This window comes from Mytilus edulis, chromosome 5 (genome assembly GCF_963676685.1).
Source record: "Mytilus edulis chromosome 5, xbMytEdul2.2, whole genome shotgun sequence".
Lineage (NCBI taxonomy): Eukaryota > Metazoa > Mollusca > Bivalvia > Mytilida > Mytilidae > Mytilus > Mytilus edulis.
The window spans coordinates 49,317,562-49,338,680 of NC_092348.1; the positions used below are offsets into that span (position 1 = coordinate 49,317,562).

Consider the following 21,119-nt stretch of genomic DNA (forward strand, 5'->3'; position numbering starts at 1 on the left):
TAGTTATTAAAATTTCAAAAACTTTTACCACAGAGTGAATAATTGTGGACGACGACGGAATGTAGGATCGCTGTCTCCGGTGCTTTTGCGACTTTTTTCGCAGGCTCAACAAAAATCATACTGACAGAAAGATCTCAAACAAATGCATAATTATTTTAAATAAACAAGACAAATATGACGATGATTGTATGACCACCTTTAAGGTCTGTAATATTACTGATCATAATAGATTTTATTTGTGTATTATTTTTAATTTTAGTTTCTTGTGTACAGTTTGGAGTTTAGTATGGCGTTCATTATCACTGAACTAGTATATATATATTTGTTTGGGGGCCAGCTGAAGGACGGCTCCGGGTGCGGGAATTTCTCGCCGCATCGAAGACCTGTTGGTGACCTTCTGCTGTTGTTTGTTCTATGGTCGGGTTGTTGTCTCTTTGACAATTACCCATTTCCATTCTCAATTTTATTTATGTTGAAATTCCTTAAGATTACTAATTTACTGCAAATATCTTATTAAATCAACATTATCAATGATCAATTCAGATGAGGTGAAAGGCTGATGTACCCAAGTCAGGAACCTGATGTTGAATGCATCGTTTGTAAGGGTTTCTCGTTTTTGTCGAGCTTGCGACTTCAGTTGCAGAAAGCTCGACATAGGAATAGTTATCCGGCGGCGGCGTCGTTAACTTACTTTATATTTTAGAAGGTGGAAGACCTGGATGTTTCATACTTTGCATATAGATGCCCAATGTTACGAAGTTACTGTCTGTCATATGACCATTGTCCTTGACACCCAGTCAATTTCATGGTTCAGTGACTACTTGTAAAAATTTAAGAGTTTTCGTTATCTTAATTTCTTTCTTATTATGAGTAATAGGACAACTATATTTGGTATACGTGCGTACCTTGCAAGGTCTTCATGCCGTCAGACAGTTTCACTTGACCTTGACCTTATTGTATGGATAAGTGAACAAGGTAAAATTTTGGTGGTTAAGTCCAAATCTCAGATACTACAGGTCTAGTAAATTTGTTGTATGGAAGGATTGTGAGGTGCACATGTCCAACTGGCCGGTGTCGTTTTACCTTAACCTCATTTTCATGGTTCAGCGATTTTTTTTGTCTGATTTTTTTCTTATACTGTATGCAATAGGTCTACTATATTTGGTGTATATAATGATTGTAAGGTGTACATGTCTATCTGACAGGTGTCATCTGACCTTGACCTCATTTTCATGGTTCAGTGGTCAAAGTTAAGTTTTTGAGTTTTGTCTTTTTTTTCTAACACTAAATGTAATAGGTCAATTATATTTGGTGTACAGAAATATTTTATGATTTACATGTCAGTCTCATTGACCTCATTTTCAAAGTTCATTGCTCTGTGTAAAGTTTTCGTATTTTGGTCTGTTTTTCTTAAACTATATGCAATAGGTCAACGATATTTGTTGTATGGAAGGATCGTAAACTGTACATGTCTGCCTGGCTTGGTATATCTGACCTTGACCTCATTTTTATGGTTAATTGGTCAATGTTTAGTTTCAACATAATATCAATGGTTATTGAAGAAGGTGAGACATTTCAGTGTGTGCTTTTGTTTTTATGCATGGTTTTACCCTACTCATTGTTGGTGCCATTTAAAGCTTACTGTTCGGTGTAAGTCGACTCCGTATTGAAAACGGTGTTATGACCTATAATGCTTTACTTATATAAATTGTGACTTGGATGGAGAGTTGTCTCATTGGCACTAATTCCACATCTTACATCTATTAATATAGTTGACCTACTGTGCAAGTATCTGAGGTACGGACCAGGATCAACTGAACCCTGCCAGAAAGACATATACACTCTATAATCATTCCAAAAATAAATCAACTAGAGAGATGATTTAGTGGGCACAGATACCGGACCTAAAGCAAATGAAAGACCATTAATTTGTTAAGTCACTTTAGTGGTCCATAACTTCAATCTATTTCAAAACAAAGGTTCCCAATTTATTATCTGGAATTCAGCAATAATTATTGTGTCCAGCAATCAAGAACCATAAATCTTAAATGGAAAAGGTGAAAACAAAGACAATTAAACTTAAACTGCCTCTTGTGGTAATTTGTCTCATTAGCAATCATATCACATCTTTATATTTCTTACTAATCACATAACTTTAAACTTAATCACTGATCCATAAACTGAGGTTTAGGTCAGATAAACTGGTCTGATGAACATAGCCCAAACATCATTACCCTAATACTCATTAGTGAAAAATCAAGTAATTGACAAAGACAAGACATTATGAAAGACACACACTTCACAAGATGAGGCATGCAACAGTTACATCTATCTTTTGATATTCTAAATAAACACCAATTTAGCTCCACCACCAGATTAGCATCTGTGTCTATTAATAGCTATAGTAAGGGGAGGAAATAGGCGCCAGAGTAAAGCAAGGCTATAGTTAAAGGAGAAGATAAGATGTCTGCTCAATGCTAGGCGGTGTGTTGTCCTAGATATGAGAAAATGTTCCAGCCCCTGTTGGAGGTGATGTAAAGATTTAAAGCTCAAGTTTGACTGAAGGGGCGAGGTCAAAGAATGTTCAAAGAAAATAAGCTGTCCAAATACCATGGACCTACCACTTGTGATTGCCCATATACTAACCTAAGCACAAAATAATACATGTAAAATAAATAGTTTCAGTCTTTTAATAGACTATGACTAAGGGGTAGGGGAAAATTATCTCCATGGAAATGAGATGTGACAATGCTAATACAACTGCATACCAAATATCATTGACCTTATCACAAATTAATACATTATTGACAGCCCTGCCGATGGAAACAGCAGACATTTCTTTGGCTTTTTGTCTCCATCAAGGCGAGACAAAAAACAAAGTAACATATGAACCTGCTGCCACCCCAAGCATTTGGTTGCATAAACCTCCCACAAGGAATGCTCAAACAAAAAGTTTGGAAAGCCTTTTTTGTTGACCAGTACATACATGGGAGATAGACTTACTAAAAAAGGCCCTAAAATGTCAAACACTAGTTTAAAAGAACTCGGATTCAAGGAAACTGTAAGCAAAAAAAAATAAATAACTTTAGATGACAAATAGCAAGTTATCTTACTTTATTTGTAAAATTATCACATCAAGTATTTCACTTAAAAATAACATGCTAAATTTACAATGAAGTTGGTGAATCTATCTGTAAGTTTTGTGTTTTTCAAATGGTGTTTTATGGTTATTATTATTATAGGTTGACAACCAAACAGGATAACAAATTAAAGTAATATGGCTATACTCTAGATCTATACAAGCTCATTTTAAACTTTGAATAAAAAGATGATTTTTACCTTTATAATATAAAACATTCAATTACAAGGTATTTTTGATACAACACCTTTTCATCATAATGTATTGTTAATGGCAATCTGTTTTTAGGAAATTTACCAGATTCACATTTTGAAAAAAAGTTGTTAGTATTATTAATACAAAATAAATTTTACTGTATCTAGTAAATGCATAAGATGCACATTTTGAAAATTTACTTCTTGTTGCAACTTTATGGGTTCCATTTTGTTAATTTATGACTGACAGAAATAATAATACACAAATAGACATTATTCCATGTACCGGTATATCAAATCTCTAAGTTGAATCAATTTGGGAAATTATGTCTATGGAGTATACTTTCCATCCATAAAATGTTTGTTCTAAGAAGTGACAGCTTCTCCAATATTTTTATCTTTCAGCACCATTTTTTTTTTTTCAATCTGTCAAAATTATAAACCATTGGATCACTCAAAATTTTAATACATTAAATATGTAAAATAAACATACACAATATTATTTCCAATGTTGAAAATCATAGAAGGTTTTAGGTTTACAGTAGTCATATGCATAGTATATGAATGTAAAATACTGAAGAAACTTATTTATTAAATGTTTAAATTTCCCCCTTAATAAGTATCTCCAGAAAATTGTTTAAAATGTAGAGCCTTTTTCTATAGATAAAACATAAACACAAATATATGACATGAAAGAAAAGTAGCTGAATAATGTATTGAATCTAAATGCTTCATAAAATAAAAAGAATATTTCAACTACAAGTTTTAATGATAACGTGTAACAATTTGGCAAAACAAAATCAGTGCCAATGAACCTACAGCATACAAGTTGCACATTGGACACAATAAAATAAGAACCAATATATTGAGAAGTAAAACGTATAATGTTGAAAATTTCTAATCAATCCAAATGTCCTTATAAAATTTGAACATGGCTTCCAAAAAATATTTTGTTGACGAACACCCTACACAATAATAAGGAACAATGTTATAAAATTTTAATTCTGATCTTTTACTGAAAAATTCCTCAAGACATTTTGTTCACTCCACTGGAATAAAACAACTGGACAAGTGTGACTATCAAACTCTTTTGTTTTAGGAAATGTAAAGCAATAGAAATATAAAGTAGACCAGGAAATGGGAACTGGTGGTTAAATCCATATAATAATGATCCTTAAGGTCATTCATCAGATTGTATGTTGACATTATTGTAGAATAAATAATTAAACCCAGTCATGAAACTTCCAACCAGAAGCAGTATGAATATACCAACAAAATGTTATTCTTAGAGGAACATTTAATTTGCACGAGATAAAACTGGGTGAATTATCAAGGATCACTATAATTCCATATGAAAAATTACCAATCTAAGGGAATTTGAAATGCTTCACATTTATCCAGAAATTGTAACAGTCTCATTCATTTAAATAGGAATATCCCACTGAATGATATGTCAATATATGTAAATGATAGGGCCTCCAATAGATTTTTGTAGAAATATTTTAGACAGGTGGAAAAAGAAGGCATGCTGCTTGTCTGCTTTTACCCCAAAAAAATATCAATTTTAAAAAAACTTTTGGTAGTGTATGAGAACAAAAAGTTGGCAAAATTTAACAGTAATGTTTACCCATACTGATCTCTAAACAAGCAATGATAAACTGTATGCTTTTTCAAAATGACATGTGGTGAAAATGTATCAAAATTCCTTTAAATATCTAAAGACTTAATATTTACAACAGATGAAAAGAGAAATGCTATCAAACTTTTTTGAACAGAAATTGAAATTTCAAACTTTTTCCTCCTCATTCCAAAAAATATTAGTGTTTTTATTATTGGGTCATTCTGTGACGAAACGCATACTGTGACATATAGTTAATGTCAATGAGACAGCTAAATTTCAGATGCATCTGAATCAAAATACAAACACTAAATTCAGTATTAAAAAAAATGTCATTAAATGCCTGGAAAATCTGTCTAAATAAGGCATCGTGTATGATTTTCCAGAAGGCATTTCTTTTAAATCTTAACCTAACTCAATGTCACATACAACACAAAACATAAAGACTCCTTTTTATTTACAAGGATTAAAAAAAAAGATATCTGTTACATACATTGTTCCAGAAATGAAACTCTTGAATTTGACAATTGTTCTACTTCTGATGATTAATTATACTTGTTCAATGAAAACTTCAATAAGTTTACAATTTTTACATTTTTCAAGTGCCTACCACAGGTACTTAACAAGTTTTCATTGAACAGTCTGCCTTTCTGACAAGGAAAACATTGGACAGTACATAAGAAAACACAGAAAACTTTTTATTGTTCAGTTTATAAATATGATCATTTATTTCAACATTTTTTTAGTTTAAGCTAGACAAATGCTTATGAAAACAATGCTCTGTACTTTAATAAATGAGCTACATCACAAATAAAATGAGGAAAGCTGTTAACATAACCATGAGCTAACTACATAATAAATAAAATTAATATACAAGTATCTGTCATATTATACACCTTATAGATACCAGCTGTATATTGGCTTGTGTTTATATCTGCAAAGGTAATATAACAATAAAAAGAATATTAAGAGTCTCTTTTAATATAAGTTTGGGGTTTCAATAAACGCTATTATCTATATGTCAATTTAAACATTTATATTTGATATTAGTCATTCTTCATTTAAACTTTATACATGTATAACAAAATTCAGAAGTTTGATTTTTCATTCTGGTAGAATACATAAAATCCAGCATTCAGAAATTTATCACCCGATAAAAAGTATAAATGTGTAGAAAATTTTCTACAAACAACATATAACAGCTATAAAAATATTCTGTTGACTTGATTTTAGAACACTTATACACTTTTTCATAAAAAATATAAAATGTGCAAGTCATTAAGAGAATGTGTTGGCTAAAATATCTGTTCTTACATAATGTAGATAGTGCAGATCCTAACTAAACAAAATATAAAATCATAATATAACCTAGACATCACATAAAATGTCTGTGATACAGAATTTTTTTTGCTGTAATTTCACTTGTAAAAAAAAAGTTGTTCGTCAGAATCTAAAAGCACACCCACATACGTTCCTTCTCTTTCACACTCCATCCTAATTTGAACCTAACACTAAATATCGTTATTGATGTGCACATTGCACCCTAGGTCCATGTCCTCCTTCTTCATCCTCATCATCCTCATTGTAAGCGTCTCTATTTCTCCTACGACCTCCACGACTTTCATCAAATTCTACTAAGTCCACTTCTTCTACATCTTCACCTGTCGGAATCTCTCGTTCTGGTCTGCTAGGTAACAGGCTTTCTAGTTTCTGTAAAAACAGGAACAAAGGGTTTAAATAGCTTCTTCAAAATGACTTCAAGAAAATTTACCAGTATTAACTTGATACAACTTTGCAGAAATTCTGCTAAACTCATAGCATGTATATGAATTTGTTGACTAAATTTTATTGCTTTCAAATCAATTTTTTTTTCATAAAAATATTGTAATGTCAAGAGAATTCTTAAGACATTTTTTATTCAAACTGCTTACAACTTGATGACGATATCAAAATGTTTTGAATGAACATGTTTAGAAGTCCACCAGAACTGTTAAATATCAACAAAATTTTATCATAATGATCCAAATTACCTGTTTTACTTTTATACCAAATATCAATGACTCATTTAGCCAAACAATAGACAACTTTTTGAGTTCGATGCATTTCCGTCAAAAACTCTGGAATTAGTGAACGTCATTTGTGCGTTTAGGGCGTCGTCACTTCCATTCCAATGTTGAGCGAGTGGTTGGAAAACTTTAATTCTATATTGTACGAATTATTCGGCAAATTTAATTCTCAAAATTGACAATCAGCACTGCTGTCATTAGGGAATTGTCATTAAGTACCTACAGAACAACCATTATTTCTAGTTTATCCTGCACAATGACGATCACTAAAACGCTTGATGAACGTAAATAGTGCAGGGATACAGGCGACCCCCTCTATCTGGTAAATGATGTCATAAAGGCCACATAATTGACGAGTTGTTGCCGGTGACGGATGAACTCGAAAGTGGTCTATTCAACAATATATGTACAGAGTCAACTTTCATTTTTTTCTGGATACTAATATCAATGGCTGAATATCAATTTTATATATTTTGATTTTTAAATCTAAATGTTAAAATTACTTACTTTTAACTGTTCTGGGTCAGCAAAGTTTTTGGGTGGGAAAGTGATATCAAATTTCACAATTAAATCTCCCTTCTCAAATGGATTTCTATACACAGACATGCCTTCACCTTTCACAACTTTAACAGATCCTGAAATATCACAAAATGTTTGAAAATAAGGTTATATGTACAAAGTAATTTATCTTTACTATTCTCTCCATAAAGGATTGTTAAAAAAGTACACATGTTTAGATCTAATTTTATTTAACTGGTCTTCAGCTTTGTCGAAAGACAATGTAGTCAAGCAAGCGGAAATAATTTTTTATGTTTACGCCAAGGCTTCCAAAATTTCCTGACGACAGCCGGACATTTTACAAAGAAATATTTTTGACGGTCAATGATCAGCTGGATACTTTTAAAAATGTAACTGAGAGGATGCATAAGATATATGTGTCTAAGTAATTAGAAGTGTTATATGCAATAAAATTATTTATAACTGTTTTGTTGTCTTCATTTTAAAAATAAATAAAATATTATCCTCGGTATTGTGTCATTTTTCTGTGTATCGGGAGCCATCATTGAATCACTCAATCAGTCAGCTTCAGTACCTGACTTTTCTCATGTTTTCGTTTTTGTTTGTGTTTAAATAATCTATCTTCTCTCTGTGAGTACTCTACACTTGTTAACTTGTTAATTAAGGCCATAGTATTTTAAACTGTTGATGACAACTGGCTTTAATTGTAGTACAGCTTGATACACGTGATACTTTTCTTTTTGTGTATTGATTACCTGACCACGTGACATTTACAACTGATGCGGTATTTATAGATAACATTGAGGAGGCCCAATGAAGGATATTGTTTTAAACCTTGTACTGAACAGTGATAACATTTTTCGTTGTACAATTTTCAAACCCGATTTAGAAAATAAGGAATAAATAAAAACATACTCAGTTGGTAGATAATTTAATGAATAACAACATGATATGTTATGTAAGCATATAACAACAATAATAGCACAATGTTGACAAACACAAGCAATAAATATTACAATGAGTTCATTGAAAAGAAGCACAGATCATAGCACAAGATTACAGTTCATTTAGTCTAATTTAAGATCTAACATTCATCAGCTTGCTGAATGCATTGTTCTGATACACATGGCGGTTACGAACGGATTGCCATTTGCGGATCGCAGGAACAGGGTCGAAGTCATTAACATCTACACCTACTAAGCTTATTCTCATAAGTTGATCTAAAGAATCAATACCCAGACTACACCTTAGCTTTGTCTTAATAATGTTCTGCCTTGAAAAACCCCTTTCGCATTCGACACTTGAAACCGGCAAAATACGTGAAATTTCCATTAGAGAAATTGCATTAGGGAACTGGTCTTTTCTTGAAATAATGGCGGTTAACAGATCGGCAAACAAAAGTCCCTTGTAGTTATTGAAGATCAAATACTTAAGTATGCCCCATTCTACTTGTAGTTCTTCTTGGTTGATTAAATTATAATGTTCCCGGAGACACTCTAACTGTTGTTCACCGTAGCGAGGAAGGTCGGCAACACTACTCGGAAAGTTCGACGGTTCAAACACAGAGAATGCTTCAAAAATTTTGTTGTCTGGAAATCGGTCGCGAATGTTATCATGAATCAATTGGGCACATTGCACGGCTCTTTTCTTAAGATGAATGTCACGGTGGTTACGTTGAAAGGTGATAGTTTTGAAGGTGTCAGATTGTTCTGTTGATTTTAGAAATTCGGTAAATAATGGCCCAAATGAAGGAAGTTCGGTTAAGTACTCGGCCTCTATTGCCATAAGAAAAGAGTCAACTAGTTGTTTCACGGTGGCATAAGACAAGTCTCGTTTCTGGAGTGATTTGCTGAGCTGATTTATTTTACCAAACAGGTCGGATAAAAAGTAGAGCATGAAAAAGAACTTGTATGTTGTCATACTGTTGTGTAGAGAATTAGCCACGATGTCGGTGTCAGTCTGGTCGCCTAACATGTTTACTATGGAAACAACAGAACGGCGGAGATTGTCTAAAGCATTTCCCATAGAAAGCCAGCGGACTTTGTGAATGTCAAGCGGATTTAACAACGGATCATCTATTATGAGTTGCCATGATCGTAGTTCAGCAAGGTTTGTGGGTGAACGTTTGTAGTACGAATATACAGTGCTTACAATGCTTTCTAAAAATTTAATGTCCGGAATTTCTTTTGCCGTGTCGACACAGGCTAATGCTAGGCGGTGAGCTACGCAATGAACCTCTACTAAGTGTGGAGAAGTGTCTTTTAAAAGCTGAGATACACCTCCGTGCTTTCCTATCATAACCGAAGCACCGTCAGACCCCATGCCGAATATTTTAGACAAGTCTACACCAAATGACTTCAAATAGGCAATTATATGTGCAGTAATTGACACGGCGGTACCAGAAGACAAGTTCAAAAGTTTTGTATAACTAATTTTCAGTTCACCAGCTTTGAGGTATGATAAGTACAAGATTAAATGTTTTTGAGTAGCCAGATCAGTTGACTCGTCGATCATAATTCCCACGGCGGGACTTAACTTTACATCGGACATCACCTCTTGCTCTATACTATCGGATATTATCTGAATAAATTCGGAACAGGCATTGTTCTCTTGGTATAATTTAGAAGTGATCACGGCACCATTAGATTTATTTAAATCATTTAATGACTGAAATTTGTCCATTGGTAAGTTTTCTTTAGCAATAAAGTAAGCATTACGGAACAAGGTGCACATAGCGTTGTCAGTCTTTTCATGAACTTTCTCAAATACTGATACGATTGGATTACTTTTTGAAGCTGTCTCTAATTTAAGAGCTTGAACGTGGTCATTGCTATTAGCATGTTCTACAACGGCTGACTTTCGAAAATTTGTCGAACCAGGCTTTACAAAGTTATTTTTCAGTTTATGTTTTTGACAAATGTCACAAAACATGGCATTTAGCATACTGTCAAATCTTAACCATAAAAACAGTTGTAACCATTTTTGACTAAAGCTTCTAGCATTTTTAGCAGATTTCGAATTTTGATCGGAATCGTCACGTTTACGTTTGCCCATGATGGCAGATTTATAAAGTTCTATTTCAGACGAAGTCTTTATAAGAGTCAGAGATTGTCATGATTGGATATTATTCTTTATGATTTTAATTGTAAAAACATTTTTTTAATATGAAAACAAGAATAGAGGACGCCCCTCTTATTCATTGGACAAGTCAGCTTGGTATACATAAGCGAAGCTTTTCTTTGTGTTTTTACGATATATTTCAATTAATTTTCCCCTTCATAGTACCCCAATATTTAACACGATGTACAGTGTCAAATAAATAATATATATCTGATATCATAATTATTCATTTATAAATATACTTATTTGAAGAATAACTTTTAAATATCAGGAAACTTTGTTAAACTAAATGCTCATTTAAAATAACATCTATAAAGCGTAATTAAATAGGATGTTGTTCCGTACACGCTTACATATTTGACCTCGTTACCTGATCACCTGTATGTACATTGTTATGCATCATTAGTTCTATTGATAAAGACAAGCTAAGGACACCTCATCAAAGGTAACAAACCTGTAATCAGTGAATGATTTATGGCTTCAATATAACTTATTGAAGGGATAATTGTTTGACAGCTTGTTGTTATTTAAATAAAAGAAAACGTGTTTTTTTCTACTTTTTATTGATGTACACAAGCTAAAGACCAAGCCGTACATTTATGTATCCAGAGAATTAGACTAACTGAGACACTTCAAATAATCTTAAATTTGCTGCATCTGTTGTAATAAACCCAATTATGACCGAAATATCTTTGTGAAATAGTATGCCCAAGCGGACATGTCCAAAGCCCCAAACGGACATTTTTAATGATCGATAGTTGGTCAAAATTGAAATGACCGTTTTATGAAAAATGCCTTGAATAACAAAAAGTTGCAAACCAATTCTATATGACCGTTTGAGGCTGAGAGCAGCCGGACTTTTCATGAAAGTTTCGGTCATGACCGGAATATATGACCGTTTTGGAAGCCTTGGTTTACGCCACATTTCCTTTTTTCATATTGAACATTGCAGTTGTACCAAAAATGTTTTCTACTGAAAAAGTTGAGGAACAGAACTGCTTAACCTTCATCAGCACCTAAAATCATTCTAGGTTTTTTGTAGGGTTTGTGTTGATAAGTCCAAGTTGTGTTTTGCATATTGTCGTTTGTCTTCTGATTTTAAAAATATGCAAATTATCAACTAGAGGCTCTAAAGAGCCTGTGTCGCTCACCTAGGTCAACAAAGGACACAGATGGATTCATGACAAAATTGTGTTTTGGTAATGGTGATGTGTTTTTAGATTTTACTTTACTTAACATTCTTGCTGCTTACAATTATCTCTATCTATAATGAACTTGGCTCAGTAATTAGTTTCAGTGGAAAATGTTTGTGAAAATCTACAAATTTTATGAAAATTGTTAAAAATTGACTATGAAGGGCAATAACTCCTTAGGGGGTCAATTGACCATTTTGGTCGTGTTGACTTATTTGTAAATCTTACTTTGCTGAACATTATTGCTGTTTACAGTTTATCTCTATCTATAATAATAATCAAGATAATAACCAAAAACAGCAAAATTTCCTTAAAATTACCAATTCAGGGGCAGCAACCCAACGACAGGTTGCCCAATTCATCTGAAAATTTCAGGACAGATAGATCTTGACCTGATAAACAATTCTACCTATGTCAGATTTGCTCTAAATGCTTTGGTTTTTGAGTTATAAGCCAAAAACTGCATTTTACCCCTATGTTCTATTTTTAGCCATGGCGGCCATCTTGGTTGGTTGGCCGGGTCATCGGACACATTTTTTAAACTAGATACCCCAATGATGATTGTGGCCAAGTTTGGTTAAATTTGGCCCAGAAGTTTCAGAGGAGAAGATTTTTGTAAAAGTTAACAACGACGACGGACGCAAAGTGATGGGAAAAGCTCACTTGGCCCTTTGGGCCAGGTGAGCTAAAAAAGAGGAAATAAAAACATGCAAAGGAACAGTAATTTCACATTGTATTGTATGTTGTAGATATCAAGAAGCTAAGAACTGTAGATTCCATGAAAAATGCCTCAGAAATGTGTTAAAGACAGACAGACGGATATAAGTTAAACCAGTATACCAGAATACTATTCCACTAGAGGAAAGGTTTAACATTAATGAGGGGTATATATTAAAGACACGGCAATCCAACACCACCATAGAAAACACCAGAAATGTATGAAAGAATAATATTTGAATTAAGAGAAAAACAGCAAGGTCATTATATATAGTCTTATACTATCACTTGACCTATGAATCTTACCTGGGTGTATTACTTGTCCAGGAGGATTTTTTATAAGTAAATCTCTACCATCTAACTGTTTCAATGTAAACTGGAACCCACATAAAGCTTCTGTTAAACTCAATGTGTAAGAACAAAGCAGATCTTCACCCTCTCTTGTAAAAACTTCATGATCTTGGGTTTGTAAAACAATTATCACATCTCCAGGTTCAATATCAGGCTGAAATAGTAAACAACAATAAATGTCAATACAAGAAAAAGGAAATATAGATTCCATCATTGCAACAAGAGTATTACTCAAGACAGTTAAGTTTTAAAACTTAAAGCGTGAGGCTTGCCGAGCATATTCAATAATTAAAATTTAATTGTTGATAGCGGAGAAATAATGTAATACACGAGTTGATAGAATCTGTTTCTCTAATGATTTTTATCCTTCCTTTTCAAAGATTTGCAGAAAGTTGTGTTCTTTATATGTGACATCACCAGGCATGGTAACCTTTTTTTTTAGAACGTCACAATAGGAAATTCAAAAGATATATAGATAATTTAACGTTGCTGAGAACAGACATTTCACTAGTGACGAGAAATGTTTTTCTCACACTGCTCAAGAAAGGTTAAAATAGCACAAAAATTAGAGAAAATACAATCCACATTTGTCATCTAACCTTAAAAATCTAACACATTTGAAGACTTAAATATCTCTGATAAAATATAACCGTTGAAATATAAAATTAGGTCAACACTTTAATTGTACACATGTTTCTACAATGAAAATGATAAACTAAGATAACTGAGACTGGGTTGATTGTTTTAGATGGTCTGAAGCCTCAACCAGTTACAAAAAAAATCAAATTTTCAACACTATAAAACCAGCAGTATAGTGACTTATTTATAAAGATCTAATATATTTTTAATTTGGTGACCTCAAACGACAATTTAAATTTCCAGCTGATCTGTTACTTTTTGTCTATTGTGTAATTAAGTTACCTCAACTTGTCGTAATTTTGCAATATTTTATTGAAGGATCATTTGTCCAGGATATTACGGCAGTAGTAACTTGAGATTCACATGAATGTCTCTTAATATTAATGTTAATATTATAAAGTGAGTGAACCTGAAGTTTCTCAATTGAATCCATATGTTAACTTAATTTTTCCTGTTGTAATCATTTGAATTTGAGTCCAATTCTGTAACAATGAGTATAAATAAAATCATTATCATGTTACTAACCAGCTGATCTCCTTCTCCTCGGAATGGTATTTTCTGGTTATCTTTCATGCCTTTATCTACATGAACTTCTAACACCTTGGTCTGTTGTGTAACTTTCTTTCCTTTACATTCTTTACATTTATCTTTTTCACTAATGGTCTCTCCTATATAAATGTAAAACACAATGTTGTTATAAATTTCACAAAAAGATACAAGATAACTGATAATTCAACAATCCTCACCAAAAGTTTTGGTGAACTCAAGTGTTTCAAAAATGTAAGCATTTCCTGCTTCTCAAGTGACTTGTTTAGATTACACCAAGGAGAACTACCTTCAGATTCAGATTGTTAAAACATTTTATATGAAATGACTAATGTTTGAATTTTGTTATTTGTGCAATTTCTTCATTTTTTCAAGAAACTAAAATTCTAAAAAATCACCTTCTCCTCGACAGTCGGGACATATAGACTGCATCTGTTGTACCATACCGGGACCAAGCTGTCTCAATGTTACTTTCACACCTCTGCCATTACAGGTCTTGCATCTGTGCATAGCTCCCTGTTTACCACCAACCCTGATATCATTAAAAAAAAATATATAACAATCAAAACATGAATTTATTCTATCCAATAAGTTTTTTTGATAGTTATATATCCTGTTGGGTCATCACAATTTATCCTTTTGTTGTTTTTCTTTTTTGGACATGGTGTTGTGTGTTTTATTTGGTACTTGGTATCTTCTCCCTTTTAATTCAGATTATCACTAAGGCATGATTTATTAAATGATTAATGTCTGGCTTAAAATGGCATAGGACATTTTAGCAGGAAATGTGGACATAAAGCTCGCAAATGCACTAGTTTTTCTTTTCTGTTAAGGTAAAACAAAAATATAAATAACACCATTGTCAAATAAAAATGTTTAGTTCCATGTTCTATGTGTGCTGTCTTTAGTATATAAATTGATTTTCTTTTTTTTTAATGTGCATCTTGTATACTAAAATATCATCAGATAAGACGTCTACTTACCCACTACATTTTGTACATATTGTAGTTTTGCTTAGTTGTAATTTAGAAGTCTTTCCATTATACAAGTCTTCTAATGTAACCCTGAAAACAATAATACATGTTTATTATTTAGATACTGCAGAATGAACAAGAATGTGTCCATAGTACACAGATGCCCCACTCACACTATCATTTTCTATGTTCAGTGGACCGTGAAATTGGGGTCAAAACTTTAATTTTGAATTAAAATTAGAATGATCATATCATAGGGAACATGTGTACTAAGTTTCAAGTTGATGTAACTTTAACTTCATCAAAAACTACCTTGACCAAAAACTTTAACCTAAACTTTGCACTATCATTTTCTATGTTCAGTGGACCATAAAATTGGGGTCAAAACCATAATTCAGCATTAAAATTAGAAAGATCATATCATGGGGAACATGTGTACTAAGTTTCAAGTTGATTGGACTTCAACTTCATCAATAAACAGCTGCGCCATGAGCGCATGATACGCCCGACGTCTTGTGTGGAAGTTTTATGCAATAATCATAAATAGTTTCTGATGAAGTTTTAAGCAATAACCATATATTGTTTTTGAGAAACGGCGGGACATGTGCAACCCCCAACCCTGTTTTTTTTTTTTACAAATATCACTCAAATAAAATTTTGAATCAAACCAAAAAGTATACAGATCTTTAAATTAGTATAACAAAGAAGTGGGTACAGTTTCAAGCAATAATCATAAATTGTTTTTGAGATACGGCGCGACATGTAAAAAAAAACCTCCCCTTTTTTACAAAATACTCAATAACTCAAAAATTAAATTTTGAGTCATCACCAAAAAGTATACAGATCTTTAGATTAATATAACAAAGAAGTGTGTAAAGTTTTAAGCAATAATCATAAATTGTTTTTGAGATACGGCGCGACATGTAAAAAAACCCTCCCCCTTTTTTACAAAATACTCAAAAACTCAAAAATGAAATTTTGAATCATCACCAAAAAGTATACAGATATTAAGATTAATTTAACTAAGAAGTGTGTAAAGTTTTACGCAATAATCAAGAAAAGTTTTTGAGATACGGTGCGACATGTGAAAAAAAACACACCCCTGTTTTAGTTACAAAGTGCCGTAACTCAAAAAGTTTAAATCTTATTTTCACCAAAAAGTATACAGATCATAAGAAACAACTATATTAAGTTTCATGAAATTTGGATAAGTCGTTCTCAAGTTACGGTGCGACATGTTTACGCCGGACAGACGGACACCGGACATTTGTATACCATAATACGTCCCGTCAAAATTTTTACGGGCGTATAAAAACTGCCTTGACCAAAAACTTTAACCTGAAGCAAACGGACGCACGGAAGGAGGCAGACCAGAAAACATAATGCCCCTCTACTATCGTAGGTGGGGCATAAAAACTAGTCTTTTAAAGAATTTTAACATAAAAAGTTGCCATGACCTATATCTTCAGAAAAAACACATATTAATATTATTTTCAATGCAAGGAAATTGCGCTTCCTGACTTCCTGAGTAGAAAAAGGTGCTAGAAAAGACTGCTTGTTGTTAACAACATCTCTTATAAATTACTTTAAATAAGACATTTCAAATTGATTAATGTATAGATATCTTAACACATATTTGTAAACAAACACTTTTATATGGGATATACAAAATAAATTGTTTAAAATACTTTGAATATAAAACTTACTTTAAAGGGTGATAAGTGTCTTCTCCTTTTCTTCTTCCTCTCCTTGGTCCACCCATTCCTCCAAATCCACCACCAAATGGACTGCCACCACCAAATATTCCACCAAAAAGATCTCCAAATATATCTGGGAATCCACCTGTAGTTATAGAAATCTTGATATTGATTCAAATATCTTTTGGTTGTATACATGTAAATAGACAAATGTATAAATCAGACTGAACTTAATGCTTGAAAATTAAAGAGTGTCACCATTTCATTAAACACTCTTTAATAATTGTTTGGAAAGATAAAAAAAAAATCTGTACAATTTTCTGAATAGAAAATGTTCCAAAACCTGCTAGGATCAGAAATAGTTCATGTCATAATTATTGGAAATAAGCACATATTTCAGGGCTAAATTTGTGCACACTATTTATGGAAAATCTGTAGTAGTTAGGATCTATATCACAATAACAAGTTTCTTGACCTGAATATGGTTGATGAATACGCATTTTTCCTTATTTTTAAAAATTCATTTATGATTTCTTTCCAAAACAGAACTGTCACATATGTAAACATTCTTCATTTTTCTTATTTCAACATTATATTACACATTCTTTCTTAATTGATACTGCAAAGGACATTTCAACAATTTATTGTTTTCTTATGACATGAAGATCCACTGTGCTCAACAAGGTGTATTGCAGAGAATTGTTATTTAATTCAAAGGCCAATTTCTGTATAAATATTGAGCAGATGTCAATTACTCCTTCTTAAAATCAATAGAAAAGAAAAGACCCTATCTAATACGGAATAATCTTATTCAGATGTAACTGTGGTGTACATATATTTCATTTTGGGAAAATCAAATTTCCTATGTTTTTTTCTTTAGCTAATTATACCTGAGGATCCAGCACCTTCTTTGAGTCCTTGTAAACCATATCTGTCATAGGTCTCTCTTTTATCTGCGTTTGATAGAACCTCATAGGCAAAACTTATTTCTTTAAACTAAAATGTAACAAGAAGGTTGCAAATAAACTGTTAAATATAAACTATGGCAAACACAACTATAGACACATTACAAATTCAAAATTACGGTATTTTAGCTAATTTAACTACATGTATTAGTGTTCCTTGTCAGGCTTGTAATGTATATAGACAAGCCTGTAAATCGGTGATTGTTAGGTGTTGCTGTTAATGCTGTGCTGCATATTTGATTTACATTCATTATCTTGTACATTAATTGGGCTGTGAGTTCTCTCATTTGAATTGTTTTACATTTGTCATCTAGGGGCCTTTTATAGCCAACTATGCAGTATAGAGTTTGCTCATTGTTGAAGGTTGTATGGTGACCTCTATCAGTTTATTTCTATGTAATTTGGTCCCTTTTGATGAGCTGTCTCATTGGCAATCACACCACATCTTCTTATTAATGAAAAAGTATAAAACCAATCTTCAGTTCTGAGCTAACAATATCCCTCCTAATAGAGATAAACATGATAATGCTTTATATTTAAAAAATCAATTTCTAAAATAATCAATGATTAAATATACTATTTCAACTTAGGATTATATTTATGTAAAATAATTTTCCTTTAAAACTAATGCTAATCGTCATTTCATTCATCTATGATTATGTTTCCTTACCTTTTCACCTGCTTCTGGGTTTTTGTCTGGATGATATTCTTTTGCAAGCTTATAATATGCCTAAAAAGAAAGAAAAGTTGAACTAATGAGAACCAAGACACAACATTATTTATTAAACAAGAAGAGATACATGAAGTTGCAATCCCATCCTTATATTTACACATACTGTTAGGCAGTAAAAACTAGAGGCTCTAAAGAGCCTGTGTCGCTCACCTTGGTCTATGTGACTATTAAACAAAGGAAGCAGATGGATTCATGACAAAATTGTATTTTGGTGATGGTGATGTGTTTGTACATCTTACTTTACTGAACATCCTTGCAGCTTACAATTCTTATTCATATTTCGCCTTCGGTCTCAAGTAATGAATTAGCTTAACTTCTCTATGAGGGGTGAAGCTTACATATAATATCTCTGTTTAAAGAAACAAACTATACCCACCTATAGGCTGGCCAGTGACCTTGACCCTAGTATATAAGCACCTGTTCCATAATAACTTGTCATTATTTTTCTAGAGGGTTTGAAGTGAACACTTCACATAAGTTCTTTTTCGTTATTTTATTTTTATCTTAAATTTGGCAGAAAGTTATTAAAGTTACATTAACTTGTCTACGATGTACGACAAGTTCTAATGTTATTTTGTTATTTACAAATAATAATTCCTCAATTGTCTACGATGTATGACAATTGTTGAAATTGTCTACGATGTATGACAATTGTTGATGGAATTGAATTTAAAAATTTCTTGTCTACGATGTATGACAAGTGTTCATGGAAATTAATTAAATATTTTATTGTCTACGATGTATGACAATTTTATATATTCATTAAGTTTTTGCCTTATAGCACATTTGTTACTTTTAAAATTCATACTCCTGTTTGTTAAACAGGTAGATATTTAAAAGTATTTCTATTCACCTGAAGGTCGTGAGTACTTTTCACAATTTACACGTGTTTTACCTGCACAGGTACACATTTTTGTATTACAATGGCTGAATTTGTTTATGCAAATGTATTGTTTTTGCAAGATGTTTAGAATGATGTTTACACTTACAAGGGTGATGGTTATGATTTTCATCACCTCTGGAATGTTTTAGAAATTAAAGATGATAAATTTAATAGGAATACAAGAGGTATTTTGAATAAATCCTCTTCTTAAACAGTTATAAAACCTAGTAGTTTTATAATAGATCATAATGGCATGGCAATTGGAAATAATTGACAAAGCAACAGAACCTGTAAAAAGTAAGTTTTAAAATCTAGTGTTACTTGTATAACTTTAAAATCTACTTGATTTGTGATTGTTTCTAACGAAAGTGCTGTTGAGATTTAGATAGGCATGTATATTGATACATTTACTATTTATTATTAATGTAGTAAAGAACCTGTATGAATCATGAGGTTTGAGACAGTTTCACTGCCATCAACTCTAGCAGAGTTTGTAGAGAAACCTGCTGCTATATTTGAATTTTGCCATTAGAGGCTTACTTTAATGAAGATTTAGTTCTAAATTTTGATCTTATCTACTGAAATGATACGGTGTATGTACCTCCTTTTGGAGTATGTGCCATGGCTGATGATAGTCCAGCCGGAGTTGAATTTGATACGTCTTTTGATCCTGCATTAAGGTCTTTTGATCCTGCATTAAGGTTTTCAGAAGCCTTTAAGGCTTCTTTTAGTGAGATTAATGATCCATTATCTCATCCTGTTTGTTGAACAGTTTAATCATGATTTTGATCAAATCAGGAATATATAAAGTTCATAGAGGAAATACTATCACACTGAGAACTGTGACAATCCTAGTGTGTCTAGGATAATTAAAATATCGAAATGGCAATGCCTAGACAGGCCCACTCTGTGGTTTCAAAGATGCAGGAAACCCAGAGATACTTTATTAAGGGGTTGATCATCACCCCTTTTGTTGAGTTGGCTATTTCTTGTTGTAAGAATGAGCCATTGGATCTTGATAATACAAGGATTTTATTGTAAAATTATATTTGTTTGTTTTACCATGGTTTTCTGGTTAAACCCATAGGAGATGCTCAGAAATATTTAGATGATAAAACTTTTTGTAATTCTGTTGTGATAGTTGCTTTATCACATTTCTAGTTATGATTGCAAAAAGCAAACTTAGTGTTTATACAAAGATTCTAAAGCAAATTATAGATTCCTTGGAAGAGGTTCCAGGTCTAGCAATTAATTTACTCCCAGCTGTTATGGGAAAGGCAATATCAGTTTTTTAACTGCAGAGGCTCTGTTGGTCAACAGGGCGACTATACTAGTAGGCAATTCCCTTCATTGAAAGGGAGAGGTTTCCAAATAGGGAACAGAGAATCTCGAAGAGGTCACATTTCTCAACCAGTTGCTATATATACAGTAGATAACTTAAATATTATGATTTGGAAAATGTTACTAATGATCTATTGATATTAGATTTATTAAGAAATGGTTATAAAATTATTTTTAATGATGTACCACAAGGTTTATCCTTTTTGAATTAAATACATTTCACCTTTCATAAGGATGAATTAATTTCAGAAGTCCAAAAATTGATAGCTAAGAGAGCTATTTAAAAGGTTGATCGATCAATGGAAAATCAGTTTATTTCCTATATTTTCTTGGTTCCTAAGAAAGATGGTCTTTAAGGCCTGTATCTATTTGAAAAATTCAAACAAACTTAGTTTGTGGCTTATCAGCATTTGGAGCAGGACCA

At 32.3% G+C, this 21,119-nt stretch overlaps 2 protein-coding genes across 2 annotated transcripts in view; both read right to left on the reverse strand.

Annotated features, from left to right (window-relative positions):
* Window positions 1–3,782: 3,782 nt before the first annotated feature.
* The window catches only part of LOC139525440 (dnaJ homolog subfamily A member 2-like), a 32,548-nt gene continuing 15,211 nt past the window's right edge, over window positions 3,783–21,119 (reverse strand). The window contains exons 2-10 of the mRNA XM_071320772.1: window positions 18,409–18,468; window positions 17,664–17,769; window positions 16,783–16,918; window positions 15,086–15,166; window positions 14,501–14,634; window positions 14,082–14,224; window positions 12,873–13,071; window positions 7,525–7,652; window positions 3,783–6,661 (exon numbers count right to left, since the gene is read on the reverse strand). Of these exons, the coding sequence (XP_071176873.1) occupies window positions 6,473–6,661; window positions 7,525–7,652; window positions 12,873–13,071; window positions 14,082–14,224; window positions 14,501–14,634; window positions 15,086–15,166; window positions 16,783–16,918; window positions 17,664–17,769; window positions 18,409–18,468 (1,176 nt within the window). The 3' untranslated portion in view covers window positions 3,783–6,472. The remainder of the gene's footprint in view (window positions 6,662–7,524; window positions 7,653–12,872; window positions 13,072–14,081; window positions 14,225–14,500; window positions 14,635–15,085; window positions 15,167–16,782; window positions 16,919–17,663; window positions 17,770–18,408; window positions 18,469–21,119) is intronic.
* LOC139522593 (zinc finger protein 862-like) lies at window positions 8,614–10,590 on the reverse strand. The gene has a single exon (XM_071316058.1). It carries the CDS (start codon window positions 10,588–10,590, stop codon window positions 8,614–8,616), a length of 1,977 nt encoding a protein of 658 aa, XP_071172159.1.

Coding starts and splice junctions, on each gene's coding strand:
- LOC139522593 (XM_071316058.1), bottom strand. CDS start 10,590: ATGGGCAAACGTAAACGTGACGATTCCGATCAAAATTCGAAATCTGCT.